Source organism: Hippichthys cyanospilos, chromosome 15, assembly GCF_059441005.1.
Source record: "Hippichthys cyanospilos isolate Australia breed blue-spotted pipefish chromosome 15, RoL_Hcya_1.0, whole genome shotgun sequence".
In the NCBI taxonomy this organism is placed as follows: domain Eukaryota; kingdom Metazoa; phylum Chordata; class Actinopteri; order Syngnathiformes; family Syngnathidae; genus Hippichthys; species Hippichthys cyanospilos.
Window position 1 is genome coordinate 8,798,594 of NC_142383.1, and position 18,638 is coordinate 8,817,231.

The 18,638-nt window shown below is 40.1% G+C and overlaps 1 protein-coding gene across 1 annotated transcript; it reads left to right on the forward strand.

Annotated features, from left to right (window-relative positions):
- Positions 1–4,636: 4,636 nt before the first annotated feature.
- Positions 4,637–18,630, forward strand: LOC148411629 (ras-GEF domain-containing family member 1B-B-like). The gene is made up of 13 exons (XM_088434900.1): positions 4,637–4,844; positions 10,143–10,678; positions 10,774–10,896; positions 12,189–12,326; positions 12,423–12,638; positions 13,085–13,159; positions 14,884–14,976; positions 15,069–15,171; positions 15,853–15,932; positions 16,028–16,219; positions 17,028–17,151; positions 17,438–17,510; positions 17,591–18,630. Exons 2-13 carry the CDS (start codon positions 10,151–10,153, stop codon positions 17,622–17,624), a joined length of 1,779 nt encoding a protein of 592 aa, XP_088291026.1. The 5' UTR covers positions 4,637–4,844; positions 10,143–10,150; the 3' UTR covers positions 17,625–18,630.
- The last annotated feature ends 8 nt before the right edge of the window (positions 18,631–18,638 follow it).

Consider the following 18,638-nt stretch of genomic DNA (forward strand, 5'->3'; position numbering starts at 1 on the left):
GTATACAAGCTGTTATGTCTGTTTATTTACTCTTTTCATACATTAAAACACTAAAAACTAAGAAAGAGAGTCTTTCGTACCTGCTGTGGTTTATGCTTATGGATCATCTATCCTTAGCTTCTTTTGACATTAATGGTCATTTGTAGAGGGTGAAAGTGATCCATTTTACAGCCTCAAAGTTGCTATAGAAACTCACTTTGTAGGTTGGGGATCATGCAGAGCGATGGGTCATTTCCAATAAAAAACAGAACAGGCGGACAAATCAGTGAATGGTGCCTACTGTGCATGTGTTTTGAGGCTATTTCTGTGGAACAGAGGAGTGATGAGTGAGCGCCTATGATTCATGTTTCTGTAAAATCTATCTTTAAACTACTCTTTTTGCAAACCAAAACCAGCCAAGATTATGCAGAAGCACTAAAATCTTGCGACACCTCCACGGAAATTATTCTGGATTGATAAAGCTGATAGTTTCTACAGTATGTGGTCATGTGCAATTAAATCCATTACTTCAAGAAAGGCTGGACAGCAGCTGCTGCCTACATAATTGGCAACTTCATATTTTTACGACCTCTCTGCTATTTCTGTGCTGCAAAGAGAAACGCTGATGATTGCCCATCTATTGTCTCAATGCAGAAGGGTCGGGGGCTTCCAGTAGCTGAGAGTGAGCACTTACTGGAAGCCTGTGACTCACCCGTCTTCCGCTCCCCCTTCCTCCAGGCCCCCTAAACAACCCCCACCCAACCCCTCTGATCGGGCCTATCTGCTCACTTGTCACCCGTTGCAGGTCAGCCATGAAAATAAACACAAAAGTGCAGCCATAGTGAACACATTCTGCACAAGAAAAGAATTCCTTGCTAAATCCACACTCTGTCCCCCCTTCCCTGAATTGTGGGGTTCCCTCGCCCACACTTCAAGCCCCCCCCCCCCTTCCCTCGTCGTACTGATCTCACCCAGCTGTCATTCTGATCCCACCCGCACTCGCAACAGCACACTGGTGGCAGGCAGATGACATCATTTGTTTTGGCCATCATTATGGCCAGAAATGCAAAACGGTGCAAAACAAAAAAACATGCATCCTTTATCTCAACCAAAAAAGGGTGTGATTGTTTTGATCCATAAATTCAATTGAAAGAAATATCATATCATATCATATCATATCATATCATATCATATCATATCATATCATATCATATCATATCATATCATATCATATCATATCATATACTGAAATAATACAATTATTCAAGAAAATCCAAATTCAAATCCCAATGTACTTTTGTATTACAGCTCTATATTTAGGTGTCTTGTTTTACACCACTTATAATGCTTTTGCTGCATTCAACCAAACTTGGAAGTTTCCATTGCCCGGTGACACAAAGTACTTTAGAAAAGCATCGTAAGTTTTGGTCAAATCAATTTTTCCTCTTATCACACAGATGAAGTAATTGGATGTGACACAAACATTAGACACAGGGATGCTGATCGGCTTTTATATGCAATACACAAGACAAAGCCCAAACCATTTGAAAGGGATGTCAACCCAACAATTTTCTTTGCAGGAATGTGGCCCCACTAGTCTAACCACAGCATTCAGATCACTATTGCATTTGTGGAATATAAATTAAACATTAACATCCACATATTTTTATCCATCTCAGGAGGCAGCTATTTGTCACTTGATGTCAGGGGAAAATGATATCACGGTTGCCCGGGGCTGACCAATCACAGCTCACCTGTTTTCTGAATTAGGTCACATGATGTTGGCAAGCTGGTTGTTACCCAATCTCTGAGCAACTGTGATGTAGTTTTCAGTCAACAGTAAGTATCAAAATGGCTTCCACTTCAGTTGAAAAAAAAAAGGAGATTTTTGCTGCTTAATTCATTTTCCACAAACACAATACTGTATATTGAGTTTAGACTTTTGGTGCCTTATATAAACAATTTTTGTGAAGAAATTTTTGGGTTGACTACCCCTTTAAAAAAACTGCATTGCTGTGTCCTATCTGTATTATTGTTGAGATTTTTTATTTTATAATTGTTATCATGCTTTTAAATAGTCAAGGGCCAAGGTTTCAAAAACATTTCCTTTGTTTGCTGGACTGCTGACATTTTACGAATCACAAACAAAACAAAACAAATTAAACAAAACAAATTCAACTTTTGAGTGCCGGCCATGTTTATATATGCTTACATTTGAGTGGAATGCTGGGCCTCATGTTTCCGATTTCCCAGTGATCTCTAATTGAGCAATTGGATGAGTTTTAGCTGGACGCGGTTTTCAATGTGTATTATCAGCCCTTGGCTAACCAATCTCAAACAATGGTGTTTTATTTAACCTAATAAAATGTTTAATTCATTATCAGCGATAGTGGTTAGCAAGCATGTCTGTCTCACGATTCTTAAGTTCAAGGTTTGAATCTCAGCTATGGCCGTCCTGTCTGGATTTTTTATGTGCTCACCGTGTTTACTTGGATTGCTGTTTCAAAGCAACATGAAATATTTATGAAGCGATTGCTGTGTTTTTTGTTTGTTTGTAGTACGAAAACCTTCCAAAATGACTCAGGGAATTGTGCTTTTTAGCCTGATGATGTCCTTGAATTCATTTACCACTCCGACATGAACATCTCCCAAAAGAGAAGATCAGTGGCGTCACAGCAAACTAGTTAAAACCCTCAAGGTGAAAACTCAACCGGAAGAGGGTTGTACTTTAGATGCAATGCGTTATAAATTCACGGAGTGCGAGCGGGTAAAAAGAAGACAGTGGAGTGGTGTAGGAGTTGATTTATTGTAATGAGAACCCCCCCTGCAGCCTGATCAGTCAGAGAGCATCTATTCCTGCCTGAACAACATGTGTCACAATGGAAGAGGCGTCAGCGATCAAAAACATAAATGCATCCCACAACTTTAGTGCTTGTACGTACTATGTAGAACGCTTGTTTATGTAAGTTGATGTTTATGCGAACAAGCGGACAAGGCTGGGATGAAGTGTGTGACTGGAGACCCACCTTGTTTCATGATCAGAATTCAGGTGAAATAAGAAAAATGAATGGAGATAAAGGTCTTAAAAACATTCAGGTTTACATGTGTTTCATGAAGTGTCCTCGAAACAACAACACTCCTAACAAGTTTTATCTGCTGACTGATGGGGGTGCTCAAAAAGAGTAAGCAACAATGACTGACCATATTTTTCTCTTTGTAATATCTGAAAACACCTGTTGGCTTTCCAATACAGAATATTATTGGATTGACTGTGCTTTGGCTATCAGTTCTCTCGGCAAGAAAATTCTATCAAATCAACATTGGCTGATTGTGAAAAGTGAGTAACAGTGGCTATAGCGCTTCAGCTATTTCCCTGAAAGAAAGTCCTCCAGATTGCACATTTTCCATTACTACCTGTTGTGTAAGATTACAGTAAACCCATGAGCTGTAATAATATTGTTTATAAGTGTGTTTGCGCGACTTAATTCCTGCATTTCTATACATCAACAGTGTGAGAACACGACACCATTTACAGTGAAGCCGTGGTTCTAAACATGTTTTCATTGATTTTACCTCTGTGAAATATGATTTCACCTTAAGTACACCTTAACCTGCACAAAACATTTTTGGATGAAAAACTAGAAGACTGAAAACCAAGTGCTGTGCCATAAGCGTCTTATTTGTTAAGCTTTGGCGCTATATTTGTACACGTATGTCTAGTATTTTATTCAGGCATTCCAGAAAATAGCTTGTGTAACATCACTTTTATATCTTGCCCTGGAAAATTGCATCACTAATAACAATGACACCAGGGAGCTGAAATTTCACCCAATTGAGTGTGCCATCCCTTTGCTAAACTACTACAAGAAGGATGATGAAGAAAATGACCCTAAATTGGTCAAAATACTATGTTAATTTGTTCTTAATTTAAAGAGAAAATATACACTCGTCTTAGGGCATTAAAAATCAATTAATTAGATTTGCTCAAGCCTGCATCGGTTAAAATGAAAAAAATAAATAAATAAAAGTACCCCTAGTCATATGCCCATTTGAGAATCACTGCAAGAAGAAAGTATTCTAGGGGAACATATTGAGCTCGTGCTAGTTTTTTTATTTTATTTTTTCATTAAAAAGCACAACAAAGTTATTGGAATTTCAATCAACCGCTATTCATATTTTAGACTACCAAAAAGTAAATAATCGCTTCCCACTTGGTTATGTTCCAGGGAAAAATTTTATATCTGATAAAAGTTTATTTTGTGGTTCTCAAACTGTTATAGTAAGACTACACTAGTTACTGAACACTTTTGAATTGTTAACAGTAAAACGTGTTAGAGCATAAGCATTTTCACCCGCATTTTATTTGAACAAGCTTTAACTTAAAACATCCACAAAAAGCCCATTGATTCAGGAAACTCTGCACCTTCCATTTTCCAGCCTTCTAACAAAAACATTGCAGGCTGCCTCGGGCGTTGAGTTAAAAAAAAAACAAAAAAAACCGAAAGACTGGCGGCCAGCAAGCCAATCAACACTCGGATAAATTTCGATTTTTTCCATTCCTCTCTGCAATTGGTCCTTTTGGCGCCTCGGGAACCGCCTTCTTAGCAATTATTGGTCAGGTTTCGCGGCTCTGTGGGAGTCATTTGAATAAGGCATGGTAGAGAGTCATTACGAGTCGCCACTGCTTGAGTTGAGGGCGACTCAAATAACAGAAGAGGAGGCAGTGAACTGCGCGGATAACCTGATGAAAGACTTATCAGTACAGAACACGCCGTGCAGCTTTATCCTTGCGTGATAAGCGTGTCCGAGCAACCGAGCGGAAAATACTAACAGTTGGGTTAGTGAATCGGACGTTGAGCTGCAAGGTAAGCAGTTAAGTGTTTTTCGAGAATTATTTTACTACATCGGTTTATTAAAACTCCAAGTTGCAATTTATGTGCGCTGCCAAAAACAATTGAATTACTGTTTGCAGTCGTAATTACTTTGTTTTAAAGTCTTACTTAAGTTTTACTTTCATTCAAACGTCAGTCAACTTTCTTATGTAACGTATAAAACCTTGTACACTTGTCCAAAAACGCACATGCTTTTATACACTTGTCCAATTTGTTGTTATTTGTTTACCACAGCAAAGAGGCTATAATTGTCTAGTAGACCCACACAAACAAACATGGCTCACCAGCACCTGTGATGGGACTGTGGTTGCACAGCATGGCTTTTTTTTTTCTCAGGCAGCTCTGACTTTACTGTGTTCTGACTCACTCACAAGCCCATAATGTGGACCAGGCATGGTGCCCGTGTGTGTGTGGTTGGGTATATGTGTGTGAGGGAATAACAGATTGTGTGCGCCTGCAGGGAAAATAAATCGGGGAAATAAAGTGTGTTTACGCCAAGTTACAGTCCCAGAAAAACGCTTAAAAGGCTTTCCCTCTCTCGTTCTTTTTTTTTTTTTATCTTTTCATCTCAGCCTACCTGACAGACTGCACGGAAGTCCCTAAAATTGCACCCCGACGCTTAATAATTTACTCAAAGGTAGCCAAAAAGCATCCCAGGGTGCTCTACCTGGTCTAAATATAATCTTGTTTCACCATTTAAAGTGCGACATCCTCACTCATTTTTGGGAGTATATAATCGGGTTTGTTGAGTGTTTGTGGGAGTGAGAGGGGGAAAAGCCCATGTGCAAAGCTTGGGTTTATTATATCCTCATCGGAGAGGAGATAATGTGTCTTTATCCCCCTTGACTTGAGGTTAATACTGTACTAGCCTACCAGATCATTCACAGGAGTGTGTATGTGTAGAGCACACACATGGGGGAAATCCTTAATGTGTGTTTGTGTGTGTGCTAGTACAGTGGTTCTCAAGCTTTTTTCAATGATGTGCCTTCTGCGAAATATATTTTCAGTCAAGTACCCCCTAAACAATGCAAAGGAATTTTGGATGGGGGAAATGACTTAATGCAGTAATGTACCATTCCTTTTGGATTAAAAACAAATAAACTAACTTAAATAAACTTTGTAATGATATTTGTTGTGGTATCTTTAGGTGTATTTTACTCAGCAACACCAGAAGATAGACTGTGTAACATCATTTTTATTTTCTCATCTGCTCCAAAATTGCATTCCGAATGACAATGCAAATCTGCATAAAACTTAAAGTAACGGCAGACAATGTTTTGCAAAAGAGTGATTGTTACACAATTTAGGAAACATTTACTCGATGTTCCAATTAATTTGCTCTTATTTTGAAAAGAATCAGGACCTGCATTTCTGTTCCTGCAATGACATACCTTCAGAAATTCTGTTAAAATTGCACTTGCCCCCTCTGCTTTCACAACCTTCTGGCATACTTGCACCCCCCATTTTAGAATCACTGTGTTGGTAGAATATAAAACAGAAACTTCAAATGAATCATTATGAGTTGCTGTTTTGCCTCCCTGCAGTTTGAGTTCCACTTTTGGCTTGCCCACTCAGGTAATGACGACATTTGAGCTCTGGTGGCGTTGGTACTGAAGTGAAGTTAAAAAAAAAGATTGTGGGTGTATGGAGACGGGGTCATGTTAGTAACTGTGTATTTGCAAATTTACCACACATGCCACCTGCATTGCACGTCAGTAATCGATAAAACACGCACATCATATAGCAGATTTTGTGATAAACGTTTTACTGGCCCAGTTTTTTGCTGTAACTTTAAGCTAGCATGAACTGGTGATTCAAGGCACCAATGGACACATTACTTTCTGTGACTGCACATATTAGAAGGTCTGACAGCAATGGTATCAATATCTTTGATGTTGGGGAATTGAAGAGGGAGATGGACTTTCCCCACATTCCAAGTTTTTCTTTGGCAGGCAAGGTTGATAAGCAAGTGATTTGTGTGTGTCATCACAGTCTGTTTTCAAAAGGTTTGCCACTTGGAGGAAACCACGAGTGCGTAATGTACTTGGACTTTAACCTTGTTTATTGTTACTAATGGGGCTGATCGTAAAGTTTTTACCCGAGAGAAAAACAACAAGCCTACATTTTATGTACCTGTTATGGCCTATTAGTGCCAAAGTACTTGAGGTACAAAGTAAAACCAAGGTTTGATCACACCATTAGAAGTGAAGCTTTCTATCTTTCTTTTCGACTTAGGATCACCCATTCACAAGTTGATACCTAATAGAAAAATAAACACAACAAAAAACAACACTACAAAAAACAACATTGGGGATTGGCTTATCTGCAGCGGCCCTTCAGATGGTTAAATAACATGACAGCAATCCTTTCTGTCCTTTCTGTGTAATCATGTTAACTAATTTGGAAAAAAAGTTAAAAGAAATCCTTTAATGGCTAAAACATAGTTGCACAAAGTCCATTCATCTTATGCAACAGTTTTGCAGCACTGTTTTTGGGTCACGTACACGGCTTTCATTGAGGGCAATTTACAGTCGAACAACTGAGCCAGCTGCTCATGCTTAACATCATAAAATCTAAATTGTAGCTGACCTTCGCCCTTCAGAGTGTGCTCTTTTCTTATCTGCTCAGATCTGTAAATGAGCCTCGATAGGCACATCTTTCATCGCCACCAACACAAATGCTTGTTTGTTTATGGACCTTTCGCAGATATAAATGTGGTTTTACAGTGTACAGGTCAGTGCAGATGAGGGTAATAATCTTTAGAGTGATGTGAAACTGATGCGAGCTTGCAAATAGTACTGCGGCGTCACACAGCCTGGCGCTGGCGAGTGTGTGAAAACTGGTGTGTGCGTGTGTGATCTGCTCTGATCTCTTCCCGCGGGTCTTTGTGCAATTGTTAACACCATGACAGGATAGATAATACCGCCATTGTCGGAAGACCACCCCCTTTCATCCTTCAGCCCCACACCTCTCTAGCATAGCTGGCTGTACTTTTTTTTTTGTGTAAATCTCATAATGTGATTTGGGCAAAATGGCGTGCCGAAGTCCCATGGATTGTTATCAAACTGACTGCAGTAAAGTTTGGCTGACACACACACAAAAAAGTCTAAATCTGCACTGGGCCACATTTCAGTCATCTATAAAGCAAATCTAGGGGAAAAATGTAATTTTGGAACATTGCCCAAAAAAACAAAAACAAAAAACAACTGGAACCTGGATAAACTTTGGGAGAGGTTGGGAGTTTTTAATCCATTAACTGCCTTTGACGACTATAAAGGTTAAAGATCCACATTTACTCGGCTGGCAGTGAATGAGTTAAAATTGACAATTGCAACTCTAATGATTCTGCAACTACTCACACGTTTGCTGACTCCCACTTCACTCACCGGACCAGGCCATGCCTTTTAAAGCAAAATAGTGCATTCCATTCTGCTAATAATCAACCAAGCTATCTATCATTCTCAATACCAGCCTAATACCTGCAACTTTTGTACAACAGTCTCGGTTTTTGCCACATGAATGGCCTCAAAGTGTATCACATGTTGAAACCAGAACATCGTGTTGTGTTGCGTTGGCAATATGTTTCTTTGAAACGCTTCACGCACAAACAAGCTTGTTTGGATCCTTAAGACATGGTGATAGCCTGCAGCTCCTCCTTAGCTTCACTTTTAACCTTTTGATGAACCGAGAGTACTACTTACTTGTTGGCATACGGAAAAGTTATTGTCGGTAGTGTCATCGAAATAAATGCTTTCAGATGAAAGGGTAAATCAACTTCAAACGTATGAATTAACATAGTCAATGACTAAACAGAGAGACCGTATACTTGTGGTTTTTAGTTTAGGCATTTATTGTACTTTTATTCCCACATCAAATTAGGCCTCAAAGGCTCCTGCCATCTTTCGGAGTTTACAATCATAGAGAATGCTAACTTTAAATTATGCTTCCAATGTCATCATTAACTAGTCCAACCTACAATTTAGTGTAATATTTCAAGCTGCATTATGGAAGTAGGAAATTTCACAGGGGTCAACTCTTAAGGAATTTACCCCCGCTCAGTACAAGCGCGGAAGAAGAAGAAGAAAAAATGTAGATAATGTGTTTGTTTGATTGTGATGTGGGGCTGACCGCCTTTGTGGGCTTTTTCTAGATGACGTTTTGTAAGTTGAGCAAGTAAGTTCAAGCCGCAGTAATCTTTTAACTCGGTTAGGAGGACGACTGCAGAGTTCAGTAGACAAACTGCCGCTGGACTGGCTGGCACTGGCACGACTCCAAGTATGTGTCTGAGAGTGTGTGCATGATATTTGGCTGAGGAGAGCCTCCTCCGTCGGCCGTGTGATGGTCAAACAGAGGTTGGGTGGATTCCTGTGGCCTTTTGTTTTCTGACATGCTGTATATGCGCATCAGTGTTTGAGGTATGCCACATGTCTGTGCGCGTGCGTGTAAACCCGGCTTGATTTACACTGGCATATGGTACTAAGACAGGATGAGGGTGGCTCCAGAGTTAAAGCATGCCTGAGTGGTGATTTAGGATCAGCTTACCTTCCTCAGATCCAATTATCTTCACCATTAAGACAATAAAATCACTGCTGTCCTAAGACCTTGCATCTGCCCCTTTGTTTTTCTTGAAGGTTGAACATAGCGACAAAAGTGCCATTGCAGGACTAAAGGCGGAGTATGTAGGCCAAAAACATGTTGCAAAGGCAAGCGTGATTTTCCACATGGGGTGTCTTCACAGAGTTCAAAGCCTGAGGGAATGCACCGAGGAGGGCTGCAATTATGCGACTTAAGTGTAATTACTTTGACACACTTCTGAGTCTCTACTTTGAGTGATCAACTTTCACGATATTTGCACAACCTGCCAATGGCGCTTAAAGAATGACCGCATTCCAGGCATGCTATAGTCAACAGGTTGCACAAGAGCTGGATGGAAAGGTTTTGTGACTTAGGCTCACCCATCATTGGCTTTGAACAACTGAACATATGAACGTGCGATTTTGCTTAGCTGTTGTTTTTTTTTTAAAACATATAAATGAATAAAAATCTTGTGTAAATGAGGGAAAAAAGATTTTGTAATGACTGTTATGCGAAATTTTATCCAACTATTCCAATAATTGTTGGAATATTCAATAGAAAAACCCATTCTAAAAATAATTTCATAGTGACAGCCCCAGTTCACTGTAATTTGTACTCTTCTAAACCTAAAACAAACAAACAATTTGAATGTGATTAGAAAAAATGAATAGTTTCTTTCTTCTGGTCCCTCCCCAGGTGTGATCATGCCTCCCACCACTCCATATACCGGAAAGTTCAGCACTTGTGGCCTTTACAGCAGTAGCAGCAGCAGCAACAACAACTACCAGCAGCCCCACAGCCCATACCGCCACTGCTCCTCTGTGAAGACCAAGGAAAGCGTCTACAATGCCGCGTATTCAGCAGCGGAGAACCCATATGACATACCGCACGCTCACAGCATGTATTGCGGCGTAGCCGTGGACGGCGTAAGCGCTAAGGAGAGGCATTACAGCAGCAGGAGCGCCGTTTCGGAAAAGCAGTACCCCAGCGTGCAGCCTCACAGCCCGCGCCAGCACAGCACTACCTGTCCCGCACGAGTGCACCGCCAAACCAGCACCAGCAGCGGCAGCGAACACTCTTGCCGGAGCAGCGCCGCGGCCAAAAGTCGGCTTTACGGGCACGCCCTCACCGCCGGCTATGGGGACATGTGTTACCATGACAACAGTTTGGTTTCAGCATCTCTCGAGGCCCTCATCCAACACCTGGTCCCCACCGTGGACTACTATCCCGATGTGAGTCACGTGCGCCCCCCCCCCCTTAAATTTCTAAACATACTCTTTGAATTGAATTCCTCACTTTTTCTTTCCTGTGTCCTTGAAATGGTCAGAGGTCATACGTTTTCACCTTCCTGCTGAGCTCACGCCTCTTCTTGCACCCCTATGAGCTCATGACACGGGTTTGTCACCTGTGTGTGGAGCAGCAGCGGTCTGGAGACACCCTGCTGGATAAGGTAGGCGGATTATTTACACATCGCCTTATACACACACAATTTGACGTCGGTCTCCAAATGGACAGGACTTCCCACAATGCTACCATTCGAACAGATTTATGTTCTCAGCAGATAAGGAGAACCAGCCACACAAGCACACATACAAACGCCGCATTCATGACTCGTTTATAAGCTAGTGCTTGCCAACGTTTATTGAGCCAAGGCACATATTTTACATTAGAAAAACACAAACGTCAAAAAAATGTATGTACTGTTTAGTGAAATGATGATCTGGTTCCAATTTTCTTCTCACGTGACTTTTTTAGTGTAAAATCTGGATCGTTTTAGTTCTTAAATATCTTCCATTTCTTCTTGTTAAATTATAATTATCGGCGCAAAGAGGTGAAATTGAAATGTTGCAAATCATAATTAATGGACCTTTTCAATAGACTAATGGGGAATCAATATAAAAATTGTATTTAGCCCTTTAATGGCCTTACTAAGAAATTGTCATTGAAAAAAATCCTTGCAGTTGCAGATTGTGGGGGATGATGCACTAAAAAAAAGTATTAATATTTGTGCATAAAATGTAGACCGAGTGAGAGATTGTTTAATAAATTGTTTGCTTTCAAGCAAATGTCTCAAATTTGAAATATTCTAGTGTGCCAAATGGATATGATGGCCATTAATGGTTTGAAGAGAAAGATAAAATATTATTTATCAATTTTGAAAAAGTTGGTAAAGAATGCTTCTTACTTTTAAAAATATTATATAAAAGTTAAAACATTATATATTGGGTTAGTTTTAGGATTTCAACTACATTTAGGTTCTTCTCAGTTTACAATGGATTTTCTTTAATGGTGTGATTTGATGGTTTATGTAAGTGATTCTTAAACTATTGTCGGCTCCCTCTAGTGGTCTGCAAAAGAATCACTGCCAATGTAAGGTTCAGTTGTATTGAACTTTTCGGTATACTTCAGCAGGTCATCTTGAAGAACTGATTGTTTGAAAATTTTATTTGAAGACAATTTTTATTTCAGTAACATGCAATATTTTTATTTTTTTGTGTTTGATTGAAATGCAGTGTTATACGAACTGCATACTGTTGGAGTGAATGAATATTAAATTCTCAGAAGCAAACACTGAGACATCCTGTTCTGAGTAATTTTAATATTGACCTTGATTGTGGTACTTGGCGAGCTAAGCTATGTATTTAGTTGTTGTACAATGTAGATAAGAAGAAACTAATACAACATTGCTAAACAAATTTAGATGGGCAAAGCCATTTATACCGTCACATGACGTTTGTCCAGATCCGTTTCCGGGAAGTGGCGCCCAAGTTGGTGCAGCTTCTGACCGAGTGGACCGAGACGTTCCCGTATGACTTCAGGGACGAGCGGATGATGCGTTGTCTGAAGGACATGACGCACCATGTTGCCAGAGTGGACGAGGTTAGTTTGTGTCATTTTTTTCGCCATCGTTGAACCACTTCATAACCAACGGCACGCCCCTCGTGTTTATCATTGAAATGTTTTTGTATGCGCCAGTACTCATGGCGGGCCATGCAGCAGATGACCCAGCGCCTGATCAAACGCCTTTCTGCCCTGGGCCAATACGAGGAGGCGGTCGCCGCGTTGAGCACCGTGGCCACCGAGCGCCCCGCCTCCCTGAAAAGCAAAAGGGAATCGTCGCTAAGAAGCGATATACTGAGCGTGTGCGATGACCCCTTCATCCTCGCGCAGCAACTGACACACATTGAACTGGTAGGCCCTTTTTGCTTCTTCGTTTTATGATTCATGATTTTTTTTTTTTTAAATACATTTGGAGTGTGCGTTTAGTCTGCGTAGCTAGACATTTACATTGGAATAAAGATACAATATATTTGGCTATTGCGTACAAAAACAACATTCACAAACTTGATTTAGGGCCTCACGGAAAACTTTAAAGAGCTTTTGTTTTATTTGGATGTCTCTGTTGAATTTCACACATCAAGAAGAGTTTGATGGTTGTTTACATTATCTGTAAAATCAAACTCACTTTTCTGTGGTTGTTTGAAAAGCATGACTGTGAGTCGTAAGCACTTTCTGAGGCGATGCTTTTATCCTTTAATTTAAACGTATCAAGATTTGGTTTCACAAGCTTCACCCTCCTGGTAAAATTGTTGTTCATCTTTTTTATATATACTGTGTATTTTGTCTTCTCATTACAGGACAGGCTGAGTTTTATCGGGCCTGAGGAGTTTATCCAGACCTTTGCCCTGAAGGACCCTCTAGAAAACCACAAGGTAGTCTGTGCACTGACTGTTATCAAGTTTTTATGGCTGTGGGTAGCAACTCAAAATAGACACATTACAAGCACGCTTTAGTTTGGTATTTTTTCTAAATAGCTATGAACATTATGCACTTTAAGAAAAAAAAAACGGCAACTTCCTGTATTTTTAGGTTTCTAATTAGGAACATGAAATAAAGCAACCATTTCAATGTTTTTACTTTCTATTTTCGTCTTTGGCTTCACATCCAATTTGGAGAGATATATTGCTTTAGAAACCACATGAAGCATCCTCCTGGCTGTCGAGTGTGGATTTCGCTCCACTTGTTTTTACTTGAAGTAGCTTGAAAGTGCATCAAACACAATTGGGGAAGAGCTTCTCTGCGAGTGTCTGCCGTGCGAGTGGTGCTGTGCGTCAGCAGAAGGGTGCCTCGCAATCAGCACCATAGCGGACCGGCACTCTGTCATTGTGTATCACAAGTTATATAAGACCACTTTGCACAGGGGTTAGAGTCTTGAGGTATCGCCCTGTGCCACCACTATTGCGTAAGCGTGTCTGGGATTATGTCATCAAAGCAAAGTCGTTTTATTTTTATATATTTATTATTTTATCATTATATTATTCTATACAATTGTATATATCTTTATTAGTTATGTTTTATATTTATATATTATTGATGTGTTTTCACAAAATCAGGCTTTTGTAGCAAAGGTTACTTTTGAGTTTTTCAACTGATATTTCCATTTTGACATTTCCGCAAAACAACCTCCTTGAGGTCTCGACTTTCATTTCCCAGCGGCCAAAAGGTTTAAATTGTAATCAAAGTGTATGACAGTAAGGTCTTAGTAGACCGTGCGCACCATTAAAAGATGAATATGCCAAAACTTATATATAGGCATATTCCCCTAAGGATACACTAAGGAAAACTAAGGATTTCAACTTGGCAACATTCACATTGGTGAAACTTGGTCAAATTTTGGGCCACATCCATTTATTATATATAAGTTTGAAGGGAAATAAATGTAGTATCAGACTATACCACTATGATAATTTTCATTGACAGAGACAGTCTGATTTTGTGAAAATGCCTCATAAATACATTTATTCACTCATATATGTATTTAAATATATTTTATATATTTTTGTGTCAATTTTACACATTCTGTATACCATGTACCTTGCCTCTTGCTACCAAAACACTTTTTTTCCCCCGAAGGAAAATATTAGCCATTACGTGGATTTAGAGCTTTACTTTTAAAGATACTACTGCTATTTATCTGGACATAACTGAACCCTTTTACATGAAAGCACCTTTAGAAATCAGCCCCCCACAACTACCCTGTGTGAGCCAGGTGATGCGAAGGCAGATGAAAATGAGATGTGAAAGAAAAACAGCGGCCACGTCACTGATTTCATTGTGTAGGAGAGAGCTTGCGTGGGAGTAAAGGCTCTCAAGATCCTGTCCAGCAGGAAGTGACAAATAAGCAGACAGCCTGTCTTTGTCATTTATAATTAACATAGTCAACTTAGACAAGCCAATACTTGCATTTGCTCAGAAAACTGAATATTATGATTTAGAGATTTCTCAAGGGCTCAATAGATACATGTCCAATTGCTGCATACTTGGTATATAGACTCCATCTTCCTGTTACTCTGATCAGGATAAGCTGCAAGCACCCAAAAAAAGATCTCCCATCTTGTGTTTTGACCATGTTGTCCCTCTCAACTGTGTTTTTCAGGGTTTCTTCCGAAAACGCAAGACCAGCAACCTGGAGACGTACGTGAACTGGTTCAACAGACTGAGTTACCTTGTGGCCACTGAAATCTGCATGGTACGTTCATGGGTCCACTTGTGACAATTGCTCAGAAGTCCCTTATGGGCATTTTTGGGAGTCTATTGGTTGATTTCGTTGTCGCATTCCAGCCGGTGAAAAAGAAACAAAGAGCGCGGATCATCGAGTTCTTCATTGATGTGGCGCAGGAGTGTTTCAACATTGGCAACTTTAACTCCCTCATGGCCATTATCAGTGAGTATTCTTCTTCTAGCAAACAAGACGCCTTTTGCGGAGGGGCTCAACATAGGTATCATGTATCCTGGTAAAAATGTCCAGATGGTAGGGATCCATAACCTCAGTCCTCCTAAAAAAAAAAAATCACTCTAGTAACAGTTTGCTGTGCTTGTTAAATTGATTAACCAAAAGCAATTAATTTTGTGATAATCCTGCAATGTTTACCAGCTGTCAACCTGAGGGCGAATGTCAAAATAGATTCAGCTGTGCTGATCATGTCGACTGTGACATTGCGTTCATACCCTTTGTCGATCTAATTAGCCTTTCGAATAGCATCCAGCTTGACCCCGCTGTTGTGCCGAGTTCTTGTTTTCACCGAGCCAAACAAAGCAGGCACAACGCCACCTCAGGGTGGGATTTTTAAGCAGCCACCATTGGCGTGACAGTTTGCAACAATCGTTTTGTTGCAATGGTCGCCTGTGTGCCAAAGGCTTATCAACAGAAGGTCTTTCCCTCTGGTCCGTCTTAGTGTGATTTATAATTTAGAGCTGTGAAATGGCAGCCTTTATGAAAATAGATTGTGGAACTTTTCTTTGGGTGTTTTATACAATTGGATGCGGTTGTGTTATATTAGTTGCCCTACAGAAAAACACAAATGGACACACTGTACTGAATCTGACCTTTTTTGTGGTATCTCAGCTGGGATGAACATGAGTCCTGTCGCCAGACTGAAAAAGACTTGGAGTAAAGTCAACACTGACAAGTTTGAAATTCTCGAGGTGAGAAAACCCCCACACACACCCTAAATGTCATCCTGAGCATCGTGTGCGCTTACTTGGCAAGTTACTAAAAACATGCATCCATCCCCATTCAGCACCAGATGGACCCGTCCAGCAACTTCAGCAACTATCGCACTGCTCTCCGAGGCGCCACCCAGAGGTCTGAAACTGCACACAGCATCCAAGAGAAGATTGTCATTCCTTTCTTCAGTCTGCTCATCAAAGACATCTACTTCCTGAATGAAGGCTGCTCAAGCAGGCTTCCCAATGGACACATCAACTTTGAGGTTGGTCTGTCACTCAATTTGTGTGAAACTACTGAGGCTAGATTTATGCTTTAGGCATGATTAAATGCCTAGAGGAATGTGTGTGTGTTTTTTTTTGTTTTTGTTTGTTTTGTTTTTTTTTAGTATTCAGTGCTCTCATTTGGCTGTGTCCCTGCATCCTATACGTATAAGGAACCCATACTTTCAAATCAACGTGCATCCATCAAACACATAATTTTTTCACGTCAAAATATGAATCTTAGTCCATTTAGATCTTTATCCAGCAAAACTTGCCCACGTACCAACATTTTTGACAACTTCGTCCGCCATGTTTTTTTTTTTTTATCTCACAAGTTATGTTGTCTTGTTTTTACCTGAGATCTCATTACCGTGAGATTTTATCTGCAGGATTTCGTGAGTGAAAAATGCCTCAAAAAATTACTATCTTCAGCCCAGAAACAACATAAACTCAGCAATATTTTTTAGTATCAGTGACAAGTTAAATACAGCAACCCCTCGTTCTTAGCGGTTAAAGGGGACCGGAATCCCCCCCGCAATAAGAGAAAAACTACCATTTAGAACTCTCCATTGCAGCACTGCTTTCTCTTCTTTTTTAAACACAGCACTGCTACTTATCCAGACATAACTGTCCCCTTTCACATGAAAAGCACCTTTAGAAAACTGTCCTTCCACAACCACCCCATGCATGCATTCCCCTCACAAACACAGTAGATAGCAATGTAATGTCGCCCCCTTGTGGCCAAGCAACATGCTCAGCGGTGAAGCTCTCGATATTAAGACTCACAGTAAATTGCTTCTTTGTTTGCAGAAACTTTGGGAGCTGGCAAAGCAGGTGAGCGAGTTCCTGGTGTGGCGCCAAGTGATCTGCCCGTTTGACAGAGATCGCAGAATTCTCCAGTATCTTGTCACCACGCCAATTTTCGCCGAAGACGGTCAGTCAGTCTACTGTTCAGCTTTTTGTCTGTATGTGTGTTTAATACCCTAGATTGACAAATACAATGGCGACTCAGGAATTTATGTTGTGAAATAAGCAGTCGCTATTGAAATAGGGTTAATTCATTCCAGCAGCCAAAAACCATCACAACTTTTAACGAAAAATAACGCTATGCTAACGTGTTGAACTATTAAAAAGTAATTGTGGATTCCCTTTTTATGTGGAGCTTTTCTTTCTTTTCTCTGCAAAACACTGTCTGAAATTTGTGTGATTGGTTTGTGCAGAGCTGCATCTGGCCTCTTATGAGAGCGAGGGGCCCGAGAACAACATGGAGAAGGACAGTCGACGATCTCTCCGGTGAGCAAACACATTCAAAGTCAAACTTAGTACATCTACCTTGAGATTAAAGTTTTACTGTTTTTTTTTTCTCCCCGCAGATCCTCCCTGTTGCACCGAGAGAATCGGTCATGAGGACAATTGCTTCCGCATTGCAGTGTAAATAAATATCAAATAGCATGATAAAGCTACATGGCCATACATACAGTATACATTCCCTGGGCCAGACCTGAAACAGCTGAATCTGCATTTTCTCAGTTGAGCAGTTTAGTTTACACTGACTTTAATAACTGCAAACTGATACATGTGGTTAGAGCCCTCCTATTCTGAAGGATTCCAGTTCAGCGTGTTTTCATGACCTCAGTTTTTGATTGAATCATCGCTTTTTTTTCTGAGGCACTTACTGCCAAGACTTTGTCAGAAAAGTTGGGCCAACCTGGCTTATTACTGTCATTGTGCAAAGAAATCCGGTCAGAAATCATTTATGAAGGCACTCCAGTCATGTATTGCGAAAGAGGAGACACCGAAGGACCAAAGTGTTTTTATTGCAACACAATGGAGGCCAGGAAGTGGACATTCTGCCTTGTCTTGTTGAGTGCTTCATTTTTAATGTCAACAATGAAATATTGCTCTAACATCAACTCCCTTGTGGCACTTTGACCGTGTTTTGATGAACCAGTTGTGTAATGTCATACAAGCTAAACAACGCACTTCATCTTCAGCTGTGTGTTTTCTTACTGGACTTTATGCCTTCTCTTTCTACAGTGTTAATTTGTATTTTGTATCAAAAGTATAACAATGAATGTTTATTTCGTCATGTAGTCTCCATGCTGGTTTGTGAAGTGTTATTGGTTTTATTCGCACGCACCAGTTAAGCTTTTACAGAAGTGCGTTTTGACGCACAGCTTTAACACAAATAGGAAACGTGTTATTCTCCATGTCTCTTTTCATGGTGAGGGAACATCTGTGTCAATTAGTTTATACATAAAAAAGCTTATTTTATCTTCTAAGTGTTTTATAAAAGTGTTTTTCATGTGCTTTGTTCAAATTGTCTTGTGTATTACGTGTTTCTTGGTACTTGTACCGAAGCTTTTGTGAAAAGACAGTTATATTTTTTCCCAAAATAAACAAAATAACTCACTATGGATG